Source organism: Ptiloglossa arizonensis, chromosome 10 (assembly GCF_051014685.1).
Source record: "Ptiloglossa arizonensis isolate GNS036 chromosome 10, iyPtiAriz1_principal, whole genome shotgun sequence".
Taxonomy (NCBI): Eukaryota; Metazoa; Arthropoda; class Insecta; order Hymenoptera; family Colletidae; genus Ptiloglossa; species Ptiloglossa arizonensis.
In genome coordinates this window covers 16,266,346-16,283,118 of record NC_135057.1, presented here as the reverse complement: position 1 = coordinate 16,283,118, position 16,773 = coordinate 16,266,346, and the positions used below count along the sequence as shown (strand labels likewise).

The 16,773-nt window shown below is 55.7% G+C and overlaps 3 protein-coding genes across 8 annotated transcripts in view; 2 read left to right on the top strand and 1 right to left on the bottom strand.

The window, feature by feature from the left end:
- Shal (potassium voltage-gated channel protein Shal) overlaps positions 1–965 on the top strand; it is an 81,490-nt gene extending 80,525 nt beyond the window's left edge. For 4 of the 5 annotated variants that reach the window (XM_076322333.1, XM_076322332.1, XM_076322339.1 and 1 more), the window contains one exon: positions 819–965. In XM_076322333.1, the coding sequence (XP_076178448.1) occupies positions 819–965 (147 nt within the window). The remainder of the gene's footprint in view (positions 1–818) is intronic. The other variant, XM_076322337.1, reaches the window with a different exon arrangement.
- On the top strand, positions 961–6,609 carry LOC143152339 (uncharacterized). Its single transcript, XM_076322342.1, has 2 exons — positions 961–1,101; positions 3,312–6,609. Exons 1-2 carry the CDS (start codon positions 1,061–1,063, stop codon positions 4,135–4,137), a joined length of 867 nt encoding a protein of 288 aa, XP_076178457.1. The 5' UTR covers positions 961–1,060; the 3' UTR covers positions 4,138–6,609.
- A 4,993-nt stretch (positions 6,610–11,602) lies between these two features.
- On the bottom strand, positions 11,603–16,773 carry Hiscl1 (Histamine-gated chloride channel subunit 1). 2 transcript variants are annotated; one of them, XM_076322341.1, is made up of 9 exons: positions 16,480–16,773; positions 16,303–16,378; positions 15,797–15,928; positions 14,861–15,038; positions 14,555–14,781; positions 14,405–14,487; positions 13,768–14,079; positions 13,212–13,417; positions 11,603–11,926 (listed from the first exon to the last, which is right to left on the bottom strand). In XM_076322341.1, the coding sequence occupies exons 2-9, from the start codon at positions 16,374–16,376 to the stop codon at positions 11,750–11,752; spliced, it is 1,389 nt and encodes a 462-aa protein (XP_076178456.1). In that variant the 5' UTR covers positions 16,377–16,378; positions 16,480–16,773; the 3' UTR covers positions 11,603–11,749. The 2 variants fall into 2 exon arrangements, with proteins under 2 accessions (XP_076178456.1, XP_076178455.1); XM_076322340.1 differs by lacking the exon at positions 15,797–15,928.

The window sequence follows — 16,773 nt, the reverse complement described above, 5'->3', positions numbered from 1 at the left end:
TCCGCTTTAAAACTACTTCTCGTCGTTGTTTCTCGTTTCTCTCGCTGTTCTTCGCATGACTTTCCGTTTTCTTTGTATCGTCTGCACGTGACTCGCGCGCCTCTTTCATTCTCCCCCTTTCCTCTCGACGTCTCTCTTCGCGATACTAGCTCGAAACTCGCTCCGGAGGTATCCTGTGGTACGAGGGCCGCCCGGCGATCTCGGTTCGTTTCCGCGCGAGCGGAAACCGCCGAGATCGACGAGCCGGTCGCGGAACGCGCCACGGGATCGACTCCGCGCGGCATTTCATTTCATTTCATCCGACGAGCGGCGAACGTGGCTCCGGAATCGTCGCGATTTTTCATTCTCGTTGCGGGAAACGGAGAAGGGATCTTTCGAATTCGCGCGCTCGAGGAGCTCGAGGGAAACGCGCGAACGCGACACAACCGGAAAGAGGGAGCCAACAACGAATGATAAGAAACGAGGGAAAGAGAGAGATACACGAGAGGGAGAGCGAAACGAGGAGACGGGGGGGAGTGAGGTGGCGCGGAGCGTAGCGTAACGCGACTTGCGATTTAGTTTCGATAGTCGTTCTAGAGACGTAGAAACGGAGAGAAGGAGCGAGTGGATGAAAGCGAACGGATGAAAGTCGGGGAGAGAATGAGAGCCGAGTAGAGACCGAGTGAACGTACACGAGAGCGAGCGAACGAGAGAGAGAGACTCCGGAGCAAGAGAGAGAGAGAGAGAGAGAGAGAGAAAGAGAGAGAGAGAGAGCAACGAAACGAAACGATGAACCGAGAGTCTAAATTGAAACATTTCCGAAATGCGAATTGTTCCAGGACCTAAAGAAGCGCGGTTCCCACACCTGTGATATGCAGGCCCTACAGCCACTTCCGGTCCCAACCACCACCACCACCGCCAACACCGCGGCTGCAATGACTACTTCCGGTGGACAGCCACCGCTACCGGTATCGGAGACCGCTTGAGTCGATCACCGAGACCGATCGCGATCACCGTATCCGCTATCACGAACAAAAAAATCACCTCCGACAAACCGACCACCGTCCTCCTCTTCTACTCGATGAAAGACGAAAGAACAATGGCCGCCCGGCCGGAAGAACGGTGAGCCTGCATTCACGATCTTTTATCGCCCCGATGTAAACGGTTCTCCTGGCCGAGCCGGAAGCGGTCCAATGGTTCCCGGATATCTTCCGACCGCTTTACCCCGAGCCTCTCTTTACGTCTTCCTGCTTAGAACTCGCGCGAATTCGGGCATTGTAATTTCCTCGTTTCGCTCGGTAAAAGCGAGAAGAACGAAATCCCGGAGCAAGGCTGCTTCCGTCGGTTCGCGTCGCCCGCCATTCCCATCGTTCAGAGCCACGGTTATCCGCGGATCGCGATCGATCGAAAGCAACTAATTTCGAAGAAGGAAATACCACCGGTGGACGTATTTTCGAAAGGTCCGCGACAAACGTTTAGAAATTGTTCTCTCGGAGCGGTCCGTGCTGCGGTTCGGTTAGCGCCTCGAGTACCTCGCTATATTTCTTTGGTCGTCTATACTTAGACGCGAACGCTCCATTCCCCTCTCCGTTAAGACGGGTACGGCGAGGATCGATGACTGACTCGGGCAAGATCCGAGCACGCTCGGTCTTCGAAATCGATTTCGCGTTCGAGCCGGCGCCGCGCGAGATCCGGCCGTACGCTGTCGGGCTTAGTTCCGCGTCCGCAGTCACGATTTAGCGAGGCGTTGCCCTCTTAAATCCACGCCAAAGTCCTCCGTCGTTGACGTTGATCAAGCTTTATCGTTCTCGCCGAAGAGCTACCGTTCCGCCTCGGCCGAGAGAGCTTACCGTTCCTCCACCGAGACGTATCATCGGGGTTTGTTTTTATCGCGACGACGAGCGATCGTTCCGCTCTTGCGTTCCTCGCGAACCCTCGGGGCCCACGAAACAGGAAACACGATACTCGAGACTCCGAACGAGCGATCGCCGAACCTGTCGGTAAAACACCAGGGCGTATCTTCGGGGAAACGGAAGTCGATCGTCGTTCGAATCGAGGACGAAAGGCTGCTCGATCGAGCACAGGTACGCGCCGGACCAGTACTCGGTCGACATCGACGCAGGCTTGTCGGGCGAACCGGTGCTCGAGAAACGCCGCAAAGCTGCTTTCGAAGCGGCTAGACCGTTTCCTCGACGAAACCCTGACCACGTTTATCCGGGGATCGAAACAGCTAGCCGAACGTTGACTCTGCCCCGACCGGAAGATTTCTCAACGCGTTTGCTCTCCTCCGCGAATACGTTCCTGCTTTTTTTTTTCCCGGTCGTTTCGCGATTTTTCGTCCCGCTCGAATTTCTTCGGCAATAAAAGTTTTTCTTTCGGTTGGGTTTCGCGAGACCCGACAGCTACCAAAGTCGGCTCGGCCGGAGTGGCCGAGATCGCCGATAATCGCGACGCGAGAGGCACTGGCTGCCGGTCGAGTGTGTTATTTCGATGGCCGTCTTTTCTTTCCCGAAAGGCTCTTTTCGAGCTCTCCGAGCCGCGTCGTGGCGCTCGGTTTCGTCGGGGCAGCTCTTCGGCCAACGATCGGCTCTTTCTTCCAGTCCGTGACCGACTTCCGAAGGAGAAGGTGGTAACTTGTCCGGTTTCCCGAAACGTGGCGAGCAACGAGCTCCGGATCGAACCAGCTACCGAAAATTCCCTCCCTTCGGAGCGCCTCGATCCTCTCGCGATTATTGCGCGGCTCGTCGATCTCCTCTCGGCGGAAGCAGCCTCGCGGACCGCATCCGTCTAGGTAAACGTCGAAAGGGAACGTTGCGAATTTGCGAGGTATTTTCAGCCGCGAGTAAGTCGTGCAGTTGTACGGATGCTCGAACAACGCGACCAACGTAGACATCGCGATCGCGTTTCAATTTCGAAGAAATGGAAACTTTCCTAAGAAACGGGTCTCTCTAAAGCAGTCGGTCGATTTCGCGCTTTGACGCGTTTCGAAAACGCGATTTCACGCGCCACGACCTTTAAAGGCAATCTCGACGCGATTTAAACTCGACGCGCTCCGCGGCGAGGAATTTTTCCCTCCAAGGATTCGATTCTACGCGAGCCCCGAGCTGTTCCCTATTTTATCCTCGTGGTTGTTTCTCGTTACGAGGATGAACGAGCGAACGGATCCGGAACCCGCGAAACGTCGACGAGAGGTTCGAAACTTCGAAGCTGGAGCGCGCGATCGGGAAATCGGCGATCTGCTCGGGGATCTCGACCGTCGAGCGGGCAGAGGGTGATTTTCGAATGCGATTCGCGCGGGCAAAGCCAGTACACCAGGCCGCTTTTAATTTCAGCGAAGAAAAGGGGAAGCGACGAACGCGCGTCGACGGTGACGACCGCGAGAGGATACCGCCGGAGCCGCCGGAGTCGCCGAGTAGCCATTCACCAACTCGGGGAACGGTTCGAGAATCGAGGATCCACCGCGTCCTCGAGGAGGACGGAAGCCGCACCGTGAACGGAACACGGCCAGGAGAAGAGGCCAGAGGAGACTCCGGATCGCTGCGTCGCGCACCTCGCGCGTTACTCTCGCGAAAACGAGGATCGACGAATTTCGCTACCGCCTCGAGCCGCGGCAGTCCCTTCTTTCTTCCCGCACGAGGAGGACGCGACGAACGAGAATCGATCGTCGCGGGACGGCTGCACCGGATGCCCGTAAATCGCGGCGTTCGTTCGCGCGAGACAGCGACCGTAGTCGCGAGGAACCCTCGATCGATCATCTTTATTCTTTTTCCTTGTTCCCGATCGATGCCTTTACCTCCTCGATCGGCGAGACTCGATGCGCAACCAGGATCACCTCGGTCGCGAGGAAACGACGAGAACGAGACGTCTCGCGGCTACGGTCCTATCGATCCTTTGGACGAGCGATCGTCCCCGGTAACTGTAAGAGAATCGATCCTCGACGAGCGTTCGCGGCGCATGGACTCTGCGAGAAGATCTCTCGATCGAGCGCCAACGATAATTTTAAGCACAGGGGAGGAGAAGATGGTGGCAAGGTTCGACGAGAGGGAACTGTACAAAGAGGGAAGGAAGTCGCAGGCGTTTCACGAGCGCGAGACCGAAAGGGGAGTAGCGACGAAACGCAAACTTCTATCCACGCGGAATCGATCGTTCGAGGCGTAAGCGCTCGCGAGAGATCGATACGACGTTCCGCGCGTCGACGAAGCGTCGGGTAGGGACCCAGGTACCTCGGTACTCAAAAATAAACTAAGATGATGCCCTCGTTCTTTCAGAGCTCCGTCAGGAGCGTCCTGTTTTCTTTCATTTTTGTTCATCCAGGTGGTAAACTTATCGATCCCACCTTCGCGCGCCGATTGGAATCGGCGGGTCGATCGTTGATCGTTGCTCTTCGTCCTTGTTCAGTTTTCATTCGTTCGTCGCGGACGAGGATACATCGAACGCGTATCGCGAGGGATCCGGGGAAAGGGAAAACCACGATCGAGCGAGAACCCGTTGCCGATCCGCGTTCGGGGACGTCCGAACGAGTACAATGTACATACTCGGGACGAGACGATGGATGCGCGTACGGAGCACCTTTATCGACCGAGTTTGCCCATCTTTTCAACTAGCAGGGTTCCGACTTTTCGTCGACACACCTTTTTTTAATTTTACAGATACGCGATACGCGATACGCGATACGCGATACGCGTAGCAACCAGGAATCGTTCAATTCGCGACCCTTCGTTCGTTCGATTCTTCGATTCTTCGTTCGCGCTTGGTATTTTTTATTTTCGTCGATCGTTGCTCGTCGTCGTTTTTCGCGTCAGTTTTTCCGTTGCGAGAATACTTCGATCGCTCGATCGAAAGACGCAAAATACCGGAACAACGCGAAACTTTCGGGGGAGGATCGATGGATCCACAATCGACCCGCGCTCGCCTCGAGGTGTGAAACGGTTTTCAAATTTCGAACGAAGTCCGTCTCGAGCGACGGGAAGCTACGAAGAATCGGTGTTTCGGTTCACCCGCTGTAAATAATCGTGAAGCCGGTATCGGGGAGCCTCGTGTTGTCTGTAATTAACTTTGTAATTAATTGTAATCGATCCGAACGAGCGAAGACGAACAAAAGAAAAATGAAAAAAAGAATAAAACAGAGAGAGGATATATTATATTATAATTGCAAATAAAAGAAAAATGAAATATATTATACATAAAGATACAGATATATTATACAGGTAAACGTACACGTACACGCACACGAACGCAGACAAACACTCGAGAACGTGAGTAAGTACAGGAAGAGACACGGGAGAGGGACACACGTACGCGTCACGAAACACACGCATACACACTTGCAGCACCCTCGCGTCGCGCAATAAAATAAATTCTAAATCAACTTTCAAACTAGAATGCGTGCCTGAGTGCGTGGGAGACCGATGTCTCGGAGCCACCGAGCCGCGCGTTCTCTCTTTCTCTCTCTCTATCTATCTCTCTCTCACTCTCTCTCTCTCTCTCTCTCACTTTCGGGAGTCTCGGGAAGCGGAAGACGTCGAGGGATCGATGCTGCGGAGAAAAAAAAAAAGTTCTCATCGCCGGAAGATCGCTGCGCCGAGAATCGAAAGACGAAAGTCGTTCGTTCGGAGACGCGGCTCGGTGTCTCCGCGGCGAGAGAAAAAAGACGTAAATTCGAATATAAGTGAATAAAGAAAAAAAAAAAAAACAGATTATTATATTATACGATCGTAGAGATAATCGAGAAGAATGCGTCGGGTCCTTTGTCGTCCAAGGAGCTGCAGTTGTATCGCGAGATCGCGCGTTAAGAACGGATAAGAAGCGACCAGATGTAGTCGCGCAAACGGCCAGCCGAGAAAATCGAACGATCGTTCGAGTTTAACCCGGAAGTTGCGTTCGCGTATCGTCGATCGAGACAAAAGGACGATCGACCGTCGGGTTAAGCTTGGACGCCATCGTGTAGTCGCCGTACGCGTAAATTACCGAGAGTCGCGAGCCAAGTGAATAAACGCGATAGGAAATGCGCGAGCAGCGCGCGCGAGTAACTTCGAGGTCTAGTCACCGACGCTAAATTAGTCTCTGGTTCTTGGCGAGTAGTCGCACACCTTTGCTTCCGGTATGCGACGCGACGTCGCGCGGATTCACCGGGAGGACGTACGCGAACCATTTCCGGTTTTTCAGCCTCCAACTTTTCGCGACGTTCACGCGAGCGTGTTCGATGTTCGAGCCCGAATCGAGTTTCGTTCGTTCGCGCGATCTCGATTTCTCGGCTACCTCCGCCCGATGCCGGAAATCCGGTCGATCGGTCTCGAGCGACTGCTAAGCAAGCAATTTTCAAGGGACGGTGAACAGGGAACGGGGCGAAACGAGTCTCGCGATGGAGCCCGCACGTGTGCAGAATAGATGCACCGAGAGAAAAACTGCTTGACACCCTTCGCCCGTTTTCGAGTGGAAAAAAGAAACGACGAAGCCTCTCCGGTGCTAGAGAGGGGGGAAGAAGAAGAAGAAAAAAAGAGAAAAAAAGAGAAGAGAAAAAAAAGATACGAAAAGGCGCCCAAGTGTTTTCTCGGTGCGGAAAAGGTCGCGAGCGAGACGGGACCGGATCGCGGGGACGATCGAGATCGCGCGACCGAGGAAAGCAAAGAACACGATAACGAGTCTTTCAATTCACTACCGTACTGCCAATTTTTCCGAAGCGAGGCGTAATAACTTTAGCAACGGGTTAAGGCGAAACGCGAGCAGGGGCGACGTTTGTTCGTTTTCTTTCGTCGCTTTCGAGTCACGACGCAGGAAGGACTCTCCCGCGATCCTTCCCCTCGTCGAGGTACGCTTTCGATCGGCGCAACGTTATCGCAACTCGATCGAAACGGAGTTTCGTTAAAAATCGGTGCGCGCGCGTCCCTCCAACGGGTATCGGTAATTATCGGCTTCGAGTCGTAAGTTCGATCTCCTCGATATCCGCGCCAGCGCGTAAAAGTAGACGAGCGGCTACGAGGGTTGTTCGTTTCGTCGTTCCGGATACGTCGGCTTGAAAGAACACCGCGAGTTCGAAGAAACGAATCGGAATCGAGGCGCGACGAGGAAACCGTATTCGTTCGTAAAATTGCATTATCGCGAGAGCGGTCCCACCGTTTAGCCGATAGTTTCGCGAAAAGAAGAAGAACGAACTCGTCGAACCGGAAAAGGCCGCATTCGCCCGTTCGATTCGAGTCCTTCGTCTCCGCTCTGCTTCGCCGATCAAAAGCGTGTCAGCCTCGTCGTCCACCTCCGACTCCCTTCCCATCTCCCTACGTCCCTACGTCCTTACGTCCGAAATTCCCTTCCTTCGCCGGTCGTTCTTCCATCCGCGAAAGGAAAGCGATCCTTTTGTAACCAGGACACCGTCCACAGGACCCGCGAGCGCAGCAGGATCGTCGAACGTTCTTGTCGCGCTCGGTCGTAATTGCGATTCACGGTTTTGTAGCCGGAAGAGAGAGACGCGCGGGAGTCCCAAAACGTCGGTCGCTCCGCTCGACGAGACTTTTGGATTCGAAATGAATTTTCTTCCACCGAGCGGAACGCGGTACGGGTTTCTCGAGGCGAGTTTTGGGACTCCCCCTCTTTCCGCTCGTAATTAGAGAATTATGTACGCAACGCACGGTAACGTACGCTCGTAGCACGTGTCGTCGAACGAAGAAGCGATCGGCGAGTGCCGGGATCCGTCGATCGGAGCGAAACGTCCGGCGAGACAAGGAGCTCGAGCCCTTCGAGAATTCCTCCCTCGTTGTTCGTATATTTTCTTAATTCGATCCGCGACAGGAGACACCGTCCGCTCCGTTTCGAACCACTGCTAAAAGAGAGGAAGGTTTCCCTCCTCCTCGCGAGGGAAAGGAACGATCGGGGCGTTCGAACGGGGTGCGAGGGTGCGGTTCGTTCCACGGTCCCGTGCAACAGTCGAACAACGCTCGAAAGAAGACGGGACGAGTTCTCCGTCGTCCCCACCGCGCCAACTTCTAGTCTAGTTTCCGACGCGCAAACGTCTCTAGATCTGTAAGCGGACGTCGACGACAATTGTCTCTCCGGTCAGAGGCTCGGTGGTACGCGTTGTGTATCGACCATTTGGCAATAACGATATTTTTAGTCCAACTACGAAAGAAAAGAAAAAAAAAAGAAATGGAATAGAAACGAAACGATTACGATTCGGACGATGGAGAAAGGTAGATGGAAAGATGGTTTATCGACACCGACAGCGGTCAAGCGCCGGCACGTTGTAACGAGTACACCCGATAGATGTAACTAGGAACGGGGTGAAGACGTTTTAGCCAAAAAAAAGAAAAAAAAAAAAAGGTGTTGTCCGTCTTCGGTAGCTTCCACGCCTTACTCAACAGTGAAAAATAAATTATAATTCGTATTTAAGAAGCTCCCGTATTGTCGCTCATTTACGATCGAAGGAACGCCCGCGTCGCGATTGCGTTCGAAATCCCGCTTCGACCATCGAGTTTTCCGAGACCGTGGATCATTGGACGTTTCACCCTCCGACGATCACTTCGCCGAGGAAACGCTCGACGAATTCTTCGCGCGAAAAGAGAACGCGGACCCGTGAGGGGTCGCGAAGGCTTAAACGAAACGCCATGGTGTTTGCGCCCTCCTCGGGGGCGCGAACGTCGTTCCCCGATGGAATTTACGGACGGTGGTCACCGGTCGATCGTCACCGCGACGGAGGTCGTTTTATTTTCGGAAGCGGCGGTCGAGGACACCGATGGAAAGACGCTCGTCCCGATGCTCTTCGACCGGAGGGAGCTGGATCGAACGTTCCGCGATGGTGGTTCGCGAGGAAGACGCCACCCCGTGCCAATTTCGTCCGACCGTCCCCGGCTCGCGATCGCGTCGCGAACCCCGAAACTGGGTTACCGCGTCGAACTGGGTTAGTCGGTTCTCGCCCGACGTACGATTTTCGTTAACCAAGAACGGTCTATTCGCGGTTGCCGAAACCGCTTCGCGGACGAACGTGGATCGAGCTCGACGCGATCGAGTTCGACGCGACTTTGGTCGATTTCCGTCGGGGTTGGTTTTCGGCAGCGAGCACCGAACCACCGGCGAACCGGAAACGGAATAATTATTTCGCTGTCTCTGGCAGTGTGTCCGCTTCGACTCGCCGGAATCCATTAACGTAACGACGGGCTTCTCGTTAACAAGATTGCCGACGGAAAGTCGATAGTTAATTACGCAAATGAAGGGATCTCGTTCGAGGGTCGCCGCGACTCGCCTCGATCCGGCCCGAACCGCGATCGATCGCGTTGGCGATTTTCCATCCGCCATCCGCGTTTTCCCCGGCCGGTGGAAACCGGAACGAACGAGAACGACGGACCTCTCGGGCGACGTCCTCGGAGGGGAGGTCGCGCGAACGCCGCGAACAAAACGGAAACAAACATCGCGCGCGAATCGACAAAGAGACGTAATTTCCAGCGCGCCGTCGGAGACGTACCACCGGAAAAGGGATTAAGGGGTGAAGCCGGGACGGAGGGTTAAATCGTCGAAACGCGTCGGAGCGCACAAAGGGGCGGCTGAAAGCCCCGCTCGCGTAAACAGAGAGAGAAAAAAAAAAAAGAAATAGCTCCGAGAGGGGGAGTTTCGGCGGGTGAAACGGACGAAAGTATCTTCATCGCGGGCACAAAGACTCTCTCGGGATAAAATGCCATGATTAAAAACTCTCGCCACCCACTTGGACAAGCGTGTTTGTACACACGTACGCGCGTGCTCGCGAGTTCTCTCTCTCTCCCCCGGTATTGTGTCGCTGTTTCAGCGTCCCGTCGCTCCTACCCCTCCCCTCCGTTTCTCTTTCTCTTCTCCCTACGAACGAGAGCTCGGTCGCTCGAACGGGTTAGCAGAGACACCGCGAACCAGGGAAACGGAGACCGACGCTGGCAAGATCGGTTCTCGAAAGCTCCGGCTCCGAATCGCCCGAGGAGAGAAACGCGCCTGCCGCCCGAGGACGATTCAAACGATCACGGGGGAGAGAGACTCGATACGGAACGATTATCGGAGATTCGCGATAGAAATTGCCCGAGAGGTAAAACAAGAAGGGAACGTTTGTTTCGCGGTGTCGCTTCCTCTCGTTTGCTCCCCGCTTTGGCCCTCGACCGGTAAAACATGTCCCGAATCGTGGATCTGGCAAACGTACCGCGAAAATAGCACGTTACGAAGCTATCAGGACCGTTTCGCGGGATCGTCGAAAAGCCAATGGCGTCGGGAACCGCGAAAGCAGAAACAGAGACACCTATTCGGCCGCGTCGCAATTACGTCGCCTCGGGCGTCGATTCAATTACGATTCAAAGGGAACGAGAATTCTTTGGTCTTGAATCGTGGGACGCGCGTACTTGAAATTTCTTCGTTCGATCGAACTCGTTGATCGATGATCTTCGTCCAGTCGGTTTCTCGATTTCGTGAACTCTGGGCGCCTTCCGCTCGGTAAATCGAGCCTCGGTGGGAACCTTCGAGGCCCACGCGATTCCAAATTCGCGCTCGAGTCGTCGCGTCGTTCAAAAAACGGTAAGTAAAGGTTCGTCCAAGAGTACGGAGCTCGTCGACACTGGGAGATCTCCGCGACCCTGGTCGATCCAGCCACGGAGAGGAGCGGAGGACGAGAAGAAGGATCCGTGGAGGAGTTTGGGAACTCGAACGATCGCGCCTTTCCAAGTTTCGACGAATAAACGGACTACCTTCGCAAAGCCTGTCGTATTTTTTTCACCGTCCCCGCCATCTTCCGTCCAAGCAACTCCACTCTCCGTACAGTTCTCTCGTAGAACGGAGGGAAAAATGTCGACGTTCGAGGACGCATGAAAGTGTTAACGTTCTGTTTATTTCACCCTAAAGTCTGCGATCTCGCACAACGAATCAACTGCGACCGACGTTCGCGCGCTCAGCCCCGTTGCTCTTCGCTCGCGATCCTCGCAAGAACCGACACGGTCCGCGTCGATCGACGGGATTACGGTTCGATGGTCGAGCGGATCGCGCGCGTCTTCGAGATTCGTTTTCGAGAGTCTCGGACGGACGCGGATCACCGTCCTCTCGAGGACGACGACGTCGACCACGCCGACGAGAGAGGGTTCGTTCTCGAAGCGGAGCGGGGCCGAACGCGTCGACGTCTCGTTAAAAATATCGAGTTTATCTATCGTAGCAAAACTGGAGGAGATTGCAGCGAGTAACCGGAAGGAGTACGCCTAAAGTAAAACGGGTCGGACGAGGATTTCTTGTTTCCTTTGTTTTCTTACCTCGAGACGAGTCTCGGATCGATCTAGGTTCCCTGGATCGCACCTGGATCGAGCGAACGGGTGAGTACGTTCGATCGATCGATCGATCGGTTTACGCATTTTCGAGGAACACTTTACGCGACTTAATTGCTAGAGCGCTTAATCGTAAATCGATCGTCCCCGACGGGATTGCGCGTGTCCGTGTGTACACGTGTGTGTCTGTGTGTATGCGTACGCGCGTACAGTCTCTCCGTAAAAGGCACGGAAAATTCTCTCAGCGGACTTTCTCTCGAGCGGAAGAATCATCGTCCGGTCGGTTCGTTCGTTCGTCGACCGTCTCGTTTCTCGTTCTCTCGTTCTCTCGTTCTCTCGGCTTCGAGAATCGGATCGGATCGGATCGGTGGGATCTTCCCTCGGTGGTTCTCGGTGGGCAACCGATCCTCGATTCTCGGGAGATCGCCGATCGACGAAACGGAACGCCTTCGCTCGAAAGCCGTCGACGGTTTCGCGGTTCTTGGTTAGCCCGTCGATCGTCTCCTCCTCGGGGAGCTGCCCGGCTACAGAAAGGTGCTCCAGTAGACGACGTTCAGGATGAGAAAGGAGAACGGAAAGAAGAATCTCGAGAGCTTGTCGATGTAGATCGCGGTCGCCCGGCCCTGACAGCAGGTGTCGTATTGCACGGTCAGGGGCCTGACGGGACTTCTGCTCCTCCCGGAATCGTTCCTCATCGGCGTCTGTCGAACAAATTGCGATTCAATCGATCGATCGATTACGAGGGCGATTTTACGCGCGAGTCAACGTTCGTCCGCTTTCTTTTTTCCTTCGGATCGTTCGACGGAAGAAAGAAGACTTCTCGGAAACGGAAGGGCGCGGTTTCGTTCTCTCGTCGAAGGGAACGAGGAAATTTTTGGAGAACTCGTGTACGGGAGAGAGCTCCGTTCGCGCAACGTTGGTCGCCCTATTGCGCGCGAAAGGGACGGGTGTTTCTCCTCTCGACGAAAGAGAACCGAACGACGCAGGGAGCCTTTAGCGAACAAATAAACCAAAGATTACCGTCCAGCCCGCGTAGAAACACCTCGAGCGCGCCTCGAACTCGAATCGATATCCGGGCCCGCGATCGAAACGCGCGAAGTCGATATCACCGACCGGTTCCTCGAGCGTCTTTGCGCAATCTTCGAACGATCGATGTTCCCTCCGAAAGGGGAAAAGGTGCGATACGGCGATGAGGGTTTGCGCGCGTCGTCGTCCCCGTTTCTCCCAGCGCCGCGTACGCGAGAACGCGAGGAATTCAAAGGCGAACGCGCGGCGTTTCGAGTTCGTTAATTAGGCCCCGACGCGTCTCGCGTACCACCTTTGGGAAATTATTCGCCACGGCGCGGCAACGAGAATCACGGTTCTCCGCTAGACGCGGTTCAAAGTCCCGACGATTTCGCGTCTAAGGTCCTCCCGCGATAATAATAGTACGCGATCGGTGCAAAGTTCGGAGAACACCGGGGAAACGATAAGCGAAAATCGAGTTTCCTCGAGCTCGCCCGGTCGAACGGTCGAACGGTTCTCCCGCGATCGTTCGTCTTTCGTTCGTTCCATCCGAGACTAAACACTCGTCCGTTATTTTTAAATACCGAACGATCGTCTAAATCTCCGCGCTCGACGACCTCCTCGGTATCGCGCGTTCTCGAGCATCGCGAGAGTCGTTCGGCGCTCGACGCTCGAAGTCTTCGCGGCTGACGAAATCGCGAGAGTCCGTTTCGCGCGGTTAATTGCGGTTCTCGCGCTCTCGAGGTGGTAAAGTCGGCGAGTGGCAAGTGTGTCAGGTGTCGTCGTAGTTTCGCGCGTACCGGGTGTCGCTGGATTTTTCACCGCGTACTCGTTCGCTCGCGCAACTATCGTCGAATTTCCGCGCGATACTTTCCCGATCGACCAGAGAACGAGGAAAAGCTCCGTTCTCCGTCATTTCCGTCCGCAAGGAGAGAAGAAACTTTGAATTTTCCCTGTTTTCGAGTCCTCCGCGATTCCTACTTTGAACTCGTCGATGGCCTCCCGGAGATCCTCGTCCGAGTAGCCCTTCATGGCCTTGGTGGCCACGGGTCCCATGTAGTTGTTCACCACCGCGAACTCCATCAGCGAGAGGAAGACGAACACGCTGCAGGAGGACATCCACACGTCGATGGCCTTCACGTAGGAGACCGGCGGCAGGGATTGCTGGGACTGCGTGTTCTGTGTCGCTGCGAGCAAACGGAAAATGTTTCCCGGTCAGAGGTTCGACGCAAAGTTTCGCGGTCGAATCGTCGTCGCAAGGTTCACCGGACCTCCGCTCCGCTTTGCGTCGCATCGTCGTCGAGCCGAATTACTCGTCGCGCGTTCCGTTACGATTCTCCGAGATTCCGCCGAGCTAAAACGTCTCCCCTTCCGATTCGAACGCTTAGCGAAACTTTCTCGTCGAATCTCCGACGCCTCGTTACCGCCCGAAGAATCGACGATCTCTCCCTCGCGACGCCGCGTTTCGAAACTCGTGGTCTCACCCTCCCAGCCCCGGTCGTGACGAATAAACCTTTGCGGAGCGCAAACACCTTACCGAGGGTCAGCAGCGACGTCACTCCCAGGGTGACCCGAGCCGGGATCGCCTCGGGTTTGATCCAGAACGCGATCCAGGACATGACCACGATCAGCGCGGATGGTATGTACGTGTGGAAGAGGTGATAGCCGAGCCGCCGGCGCAGATTGAACACGATCTGTATGCACGTAAAGTTCCCCGTCGAGTACTCGATCGTGCAGTCGGTCGTGTAATTGTTCGAGATGTCGAGCTGCGGCAGCTCGATCTCCGGGTTCACCACCAGCGGGTCCGTCGTGTTCCAGATGAACACCAGATCCTGGGTCGTGTGCGACACTGAAAACCAAACGATTTCGCGCGACCCGCGTTCACCCTTCGAAACGTTCTTTCTTTTTTTTTCTTTTTCAACGGTCAGGGTACTCGAGAGCAAAGGGATAGTTCGCTCCGAAGTTTCGTCGACGGATCGGACGAAAGCCGGCGAGGAGCCAGAACTTGCCGAGGAAAAATCGATCGAGCGGACTCTTCGCGGGAAAGGATCGCTGGGAGAGATCTTTGCTCCTTCGTTCCGCTCGGAGTTTTCGCGCCAATTTCGATACGACTTCCGTCCGTTTCCGCGAGCCGTATTTCGAGGTGGACGCGGTGGGCGAAGAGCGATACGTACGGCTTTCGATCATCATCGAACAGATTTGAGTGTCGTGGGGGTAGGACTCGAACTTCATCGCGCAGGAGAGGACGAGAGTCAATCTGAAAGAGAGTAAACGCCGATCGATCGTTATCGCAAACGCGTCTTTCGTCGATCGTTCGAGCTTACTTCGACATGTAGAGCAGAGTCTTGTCGTGGTAGAGCCATAGGTAATGATTGGGTATCGACATCTCGTGAAAGGTGACCTTCTTCGCGTTCTTGAAGAAGCAGTCGGGCCTCCAGATATTGTGCAGCCAGTCCACGTCCAATATTCTGTACTCTTCGGACATGTTCTCCGGAAGTCGGAGCCTAGAGTCCCGCCAGCTCTGCGCGAGAAATATGTCCGCGACGTACGTCTGAAAACGCAGAATATCGTGGTGATCACCGTTCAACGGCCGAGAGGATCCGCGGCGGTTCGGCGAGAGGGTGAATTACCATCGATTCTTCGTTAATGGAGTCGAGACTGAGGACCGTGACGTGGAAGTAGACGACGGTGGGCTGGCCCAAGTACTTTGGCGCTCTGTGCTTGTCGTATTGCTTCGGGTTCAAGGGGAGGATGTCTTTCAGCGAGAGAGAGACCTCCTTCCTGCTGTACTCCTCGAGGTCCGACTCCCTGAAAGCAAGCAGAAGCGAGGAGAAGCGAATCGCGAGCCGATACCTTCTCGCGCGGCGTTGGAACGCTCCGATTCGAGAAACGCGCTCGGCCAGGGATCTCGCTCGCTTCGTCTCCCCCCATTGGTTCCTCTCGCGTTCCTCTCGGCGAATCGGTCGCGGGGATCGTACGGTTCGCGCGTCTCGGAACGCGGGGAGGAAGTCCAGGAACGGTGACAGCGACTCGAAAATATTGCCGCGATTCCGATGAAACAGCAATATCGCGGAAGCCATAATAGGTCTTCGTGCTCGGCACACCTTTAAGTACGGCCGAGATAGCCGCGTTCCTTGCACGCGGACCTTTCGATGAGCCGAGTCGCGACCTCCGGATACGGTCGACGCGACCGGTTACACCGTTCCCGGCTCGATCGAGGAATCGGGCCGGACTCGAACGGACCGGGAACGGGACACCCGGCGCCTCGAAGCGCCGCGAAGACCTCCCGAGCCGATAATCCCTGAGGAGGCTGACGACCGTTCGTTTTCGAAGAGGGGAGGGTCGGTGAAAGAGTCGGAAGGATCGCGAGGTCGGTGTTCGCGGTTCGAGATCTCGAAGGTTTCCAGAGGTCGGTTCGCGCGCGCGAAGCGAGTCGGTCGGTTACGTAAACGGTCGAGGAGAGGGAGAGTTAACGCGCGTGGGGGCTCCTCGACCGGTGGGGGGTGGGGGGGAGACGAGGGGGATCGTGGAACGGTCGACGACGTCGATTCATCTTGGTGCGTTACCTTTCGATCTTCGGAAAGAACCGGTACCCGCGTTTTCTCGCCGAAAGTCGAAACGTACTGGACGATAGGCTATCGACCTTAATGTGCCAGCCTTCGACCTCCGTGGAAAGTACCGGTTCGCATATTTCCTCGCTGAAACTCGACAGAGTAGCGGGTGATGCTGGGGCAAGTTGCACACCTAGGCCGTAGTCGCAACGAGTACGAGTTCACCGCGAGTTCCTCGGTTCTCCTCTCGCTCGGATCAACGATCGCGTTTGAAATTCGGGTTCAAGGGGGCCCCTCACTTCCGGCGATCGCGCGCGCGCGCGCGCGGTTTCGAAACGGTCTCGAGGATAGGTGGTCCGGGTCCCGCGAGAGGAGAAGAACGGGGCAGAAGGCGCGAGAGTATCGCGGGCGATCTCGGGCGATCTCGGGCGTTCTGTTCCGTGGTCGCGGTGGTCGCGGTGGTCGCGGTCGTCGCGGTGGTCGCGGTCCTCGCGGTTCGCCGAACGAGCTCGCCTACTCACGGAAAGTGCGGGGCCGCCATGTCAAAGAGCGTGTACAGGTAGCAGCATAGGATCACCAGAGAGCGTCTCGTCATACCTGAAACAGAGGTTCGAAGGAGCCCCGTCAGCGACCGAGGGTAAACGGATCCCGCGCGAACTCTCGCCGCTCCGCGCCTCTCCCACCGCGGCTCGACTCACCGATCAGCTGCGCATTCTACCGTGCCGATCCTCTCTCTCCGAGCAACTGGCGCACTCCGCGTACCGCTGCGCGTTCTCCGATCACAGCCGGCTCACAGTCAACCCACGGACCGCGTCCACCGGGAGGTCCCCCGAATATCCATGAAACTGGCTCGATCGTTCGAGGCGCCTCGATCCACGTTCGATCATCGGTTTCTCACCGGTGGAGAGTCCTCGAGACCGGGTCGGTTCCGGCGCGCGCACAGGAGCTACTCCAGGTCCCGCGATTCGCGATTCGAGTAGGAAACCCCAGGA

What these genes read in the sequence shown, in the direction of transcription:
- LOC143152339 (XM_076322342.1), top strand. Translation starts at nt 1,061, where the DNA reads ATGAAAGACGAAAGAACAATGGCCGCCCGGCCGGAAGAACG. An exon ending in GCCGCCCGGCCGGAAGAACG is followed by an intron (nt 1,102 to 3,311) that starts GTGAGCCTGCAT and finishes TTTTAATTTCAG; the next exon opens with CGAAGAAAAGGGGAAGCGAC.
- Hiscl1 (XM_076322341.1), bottom strand. Translation starts at nt 16,376, where the DNA reads ATGACGAGACGCTCTCTGGTGATCCTATGCTGCTACCTGTACACGCTC. An exon ending in ATGGCGGCCCCGCACTTTCC is followed by an intron (nt 15,929 to 16,302) that starts GTGAGTAGGCGA and finishes GTCGAGTTTCAG; the next exon opens with CGAGGAAATATGCGAACCGG. An exon ending in ACTCTGCTCTACATGTCGAA is followed by an intron (nt 14,488 to 14,554) that starts GTAAGCTCGAAC and finishes ACTCTCTTTCAG; the next exon opens with ATTGACTCTCGTCCTCTCCT.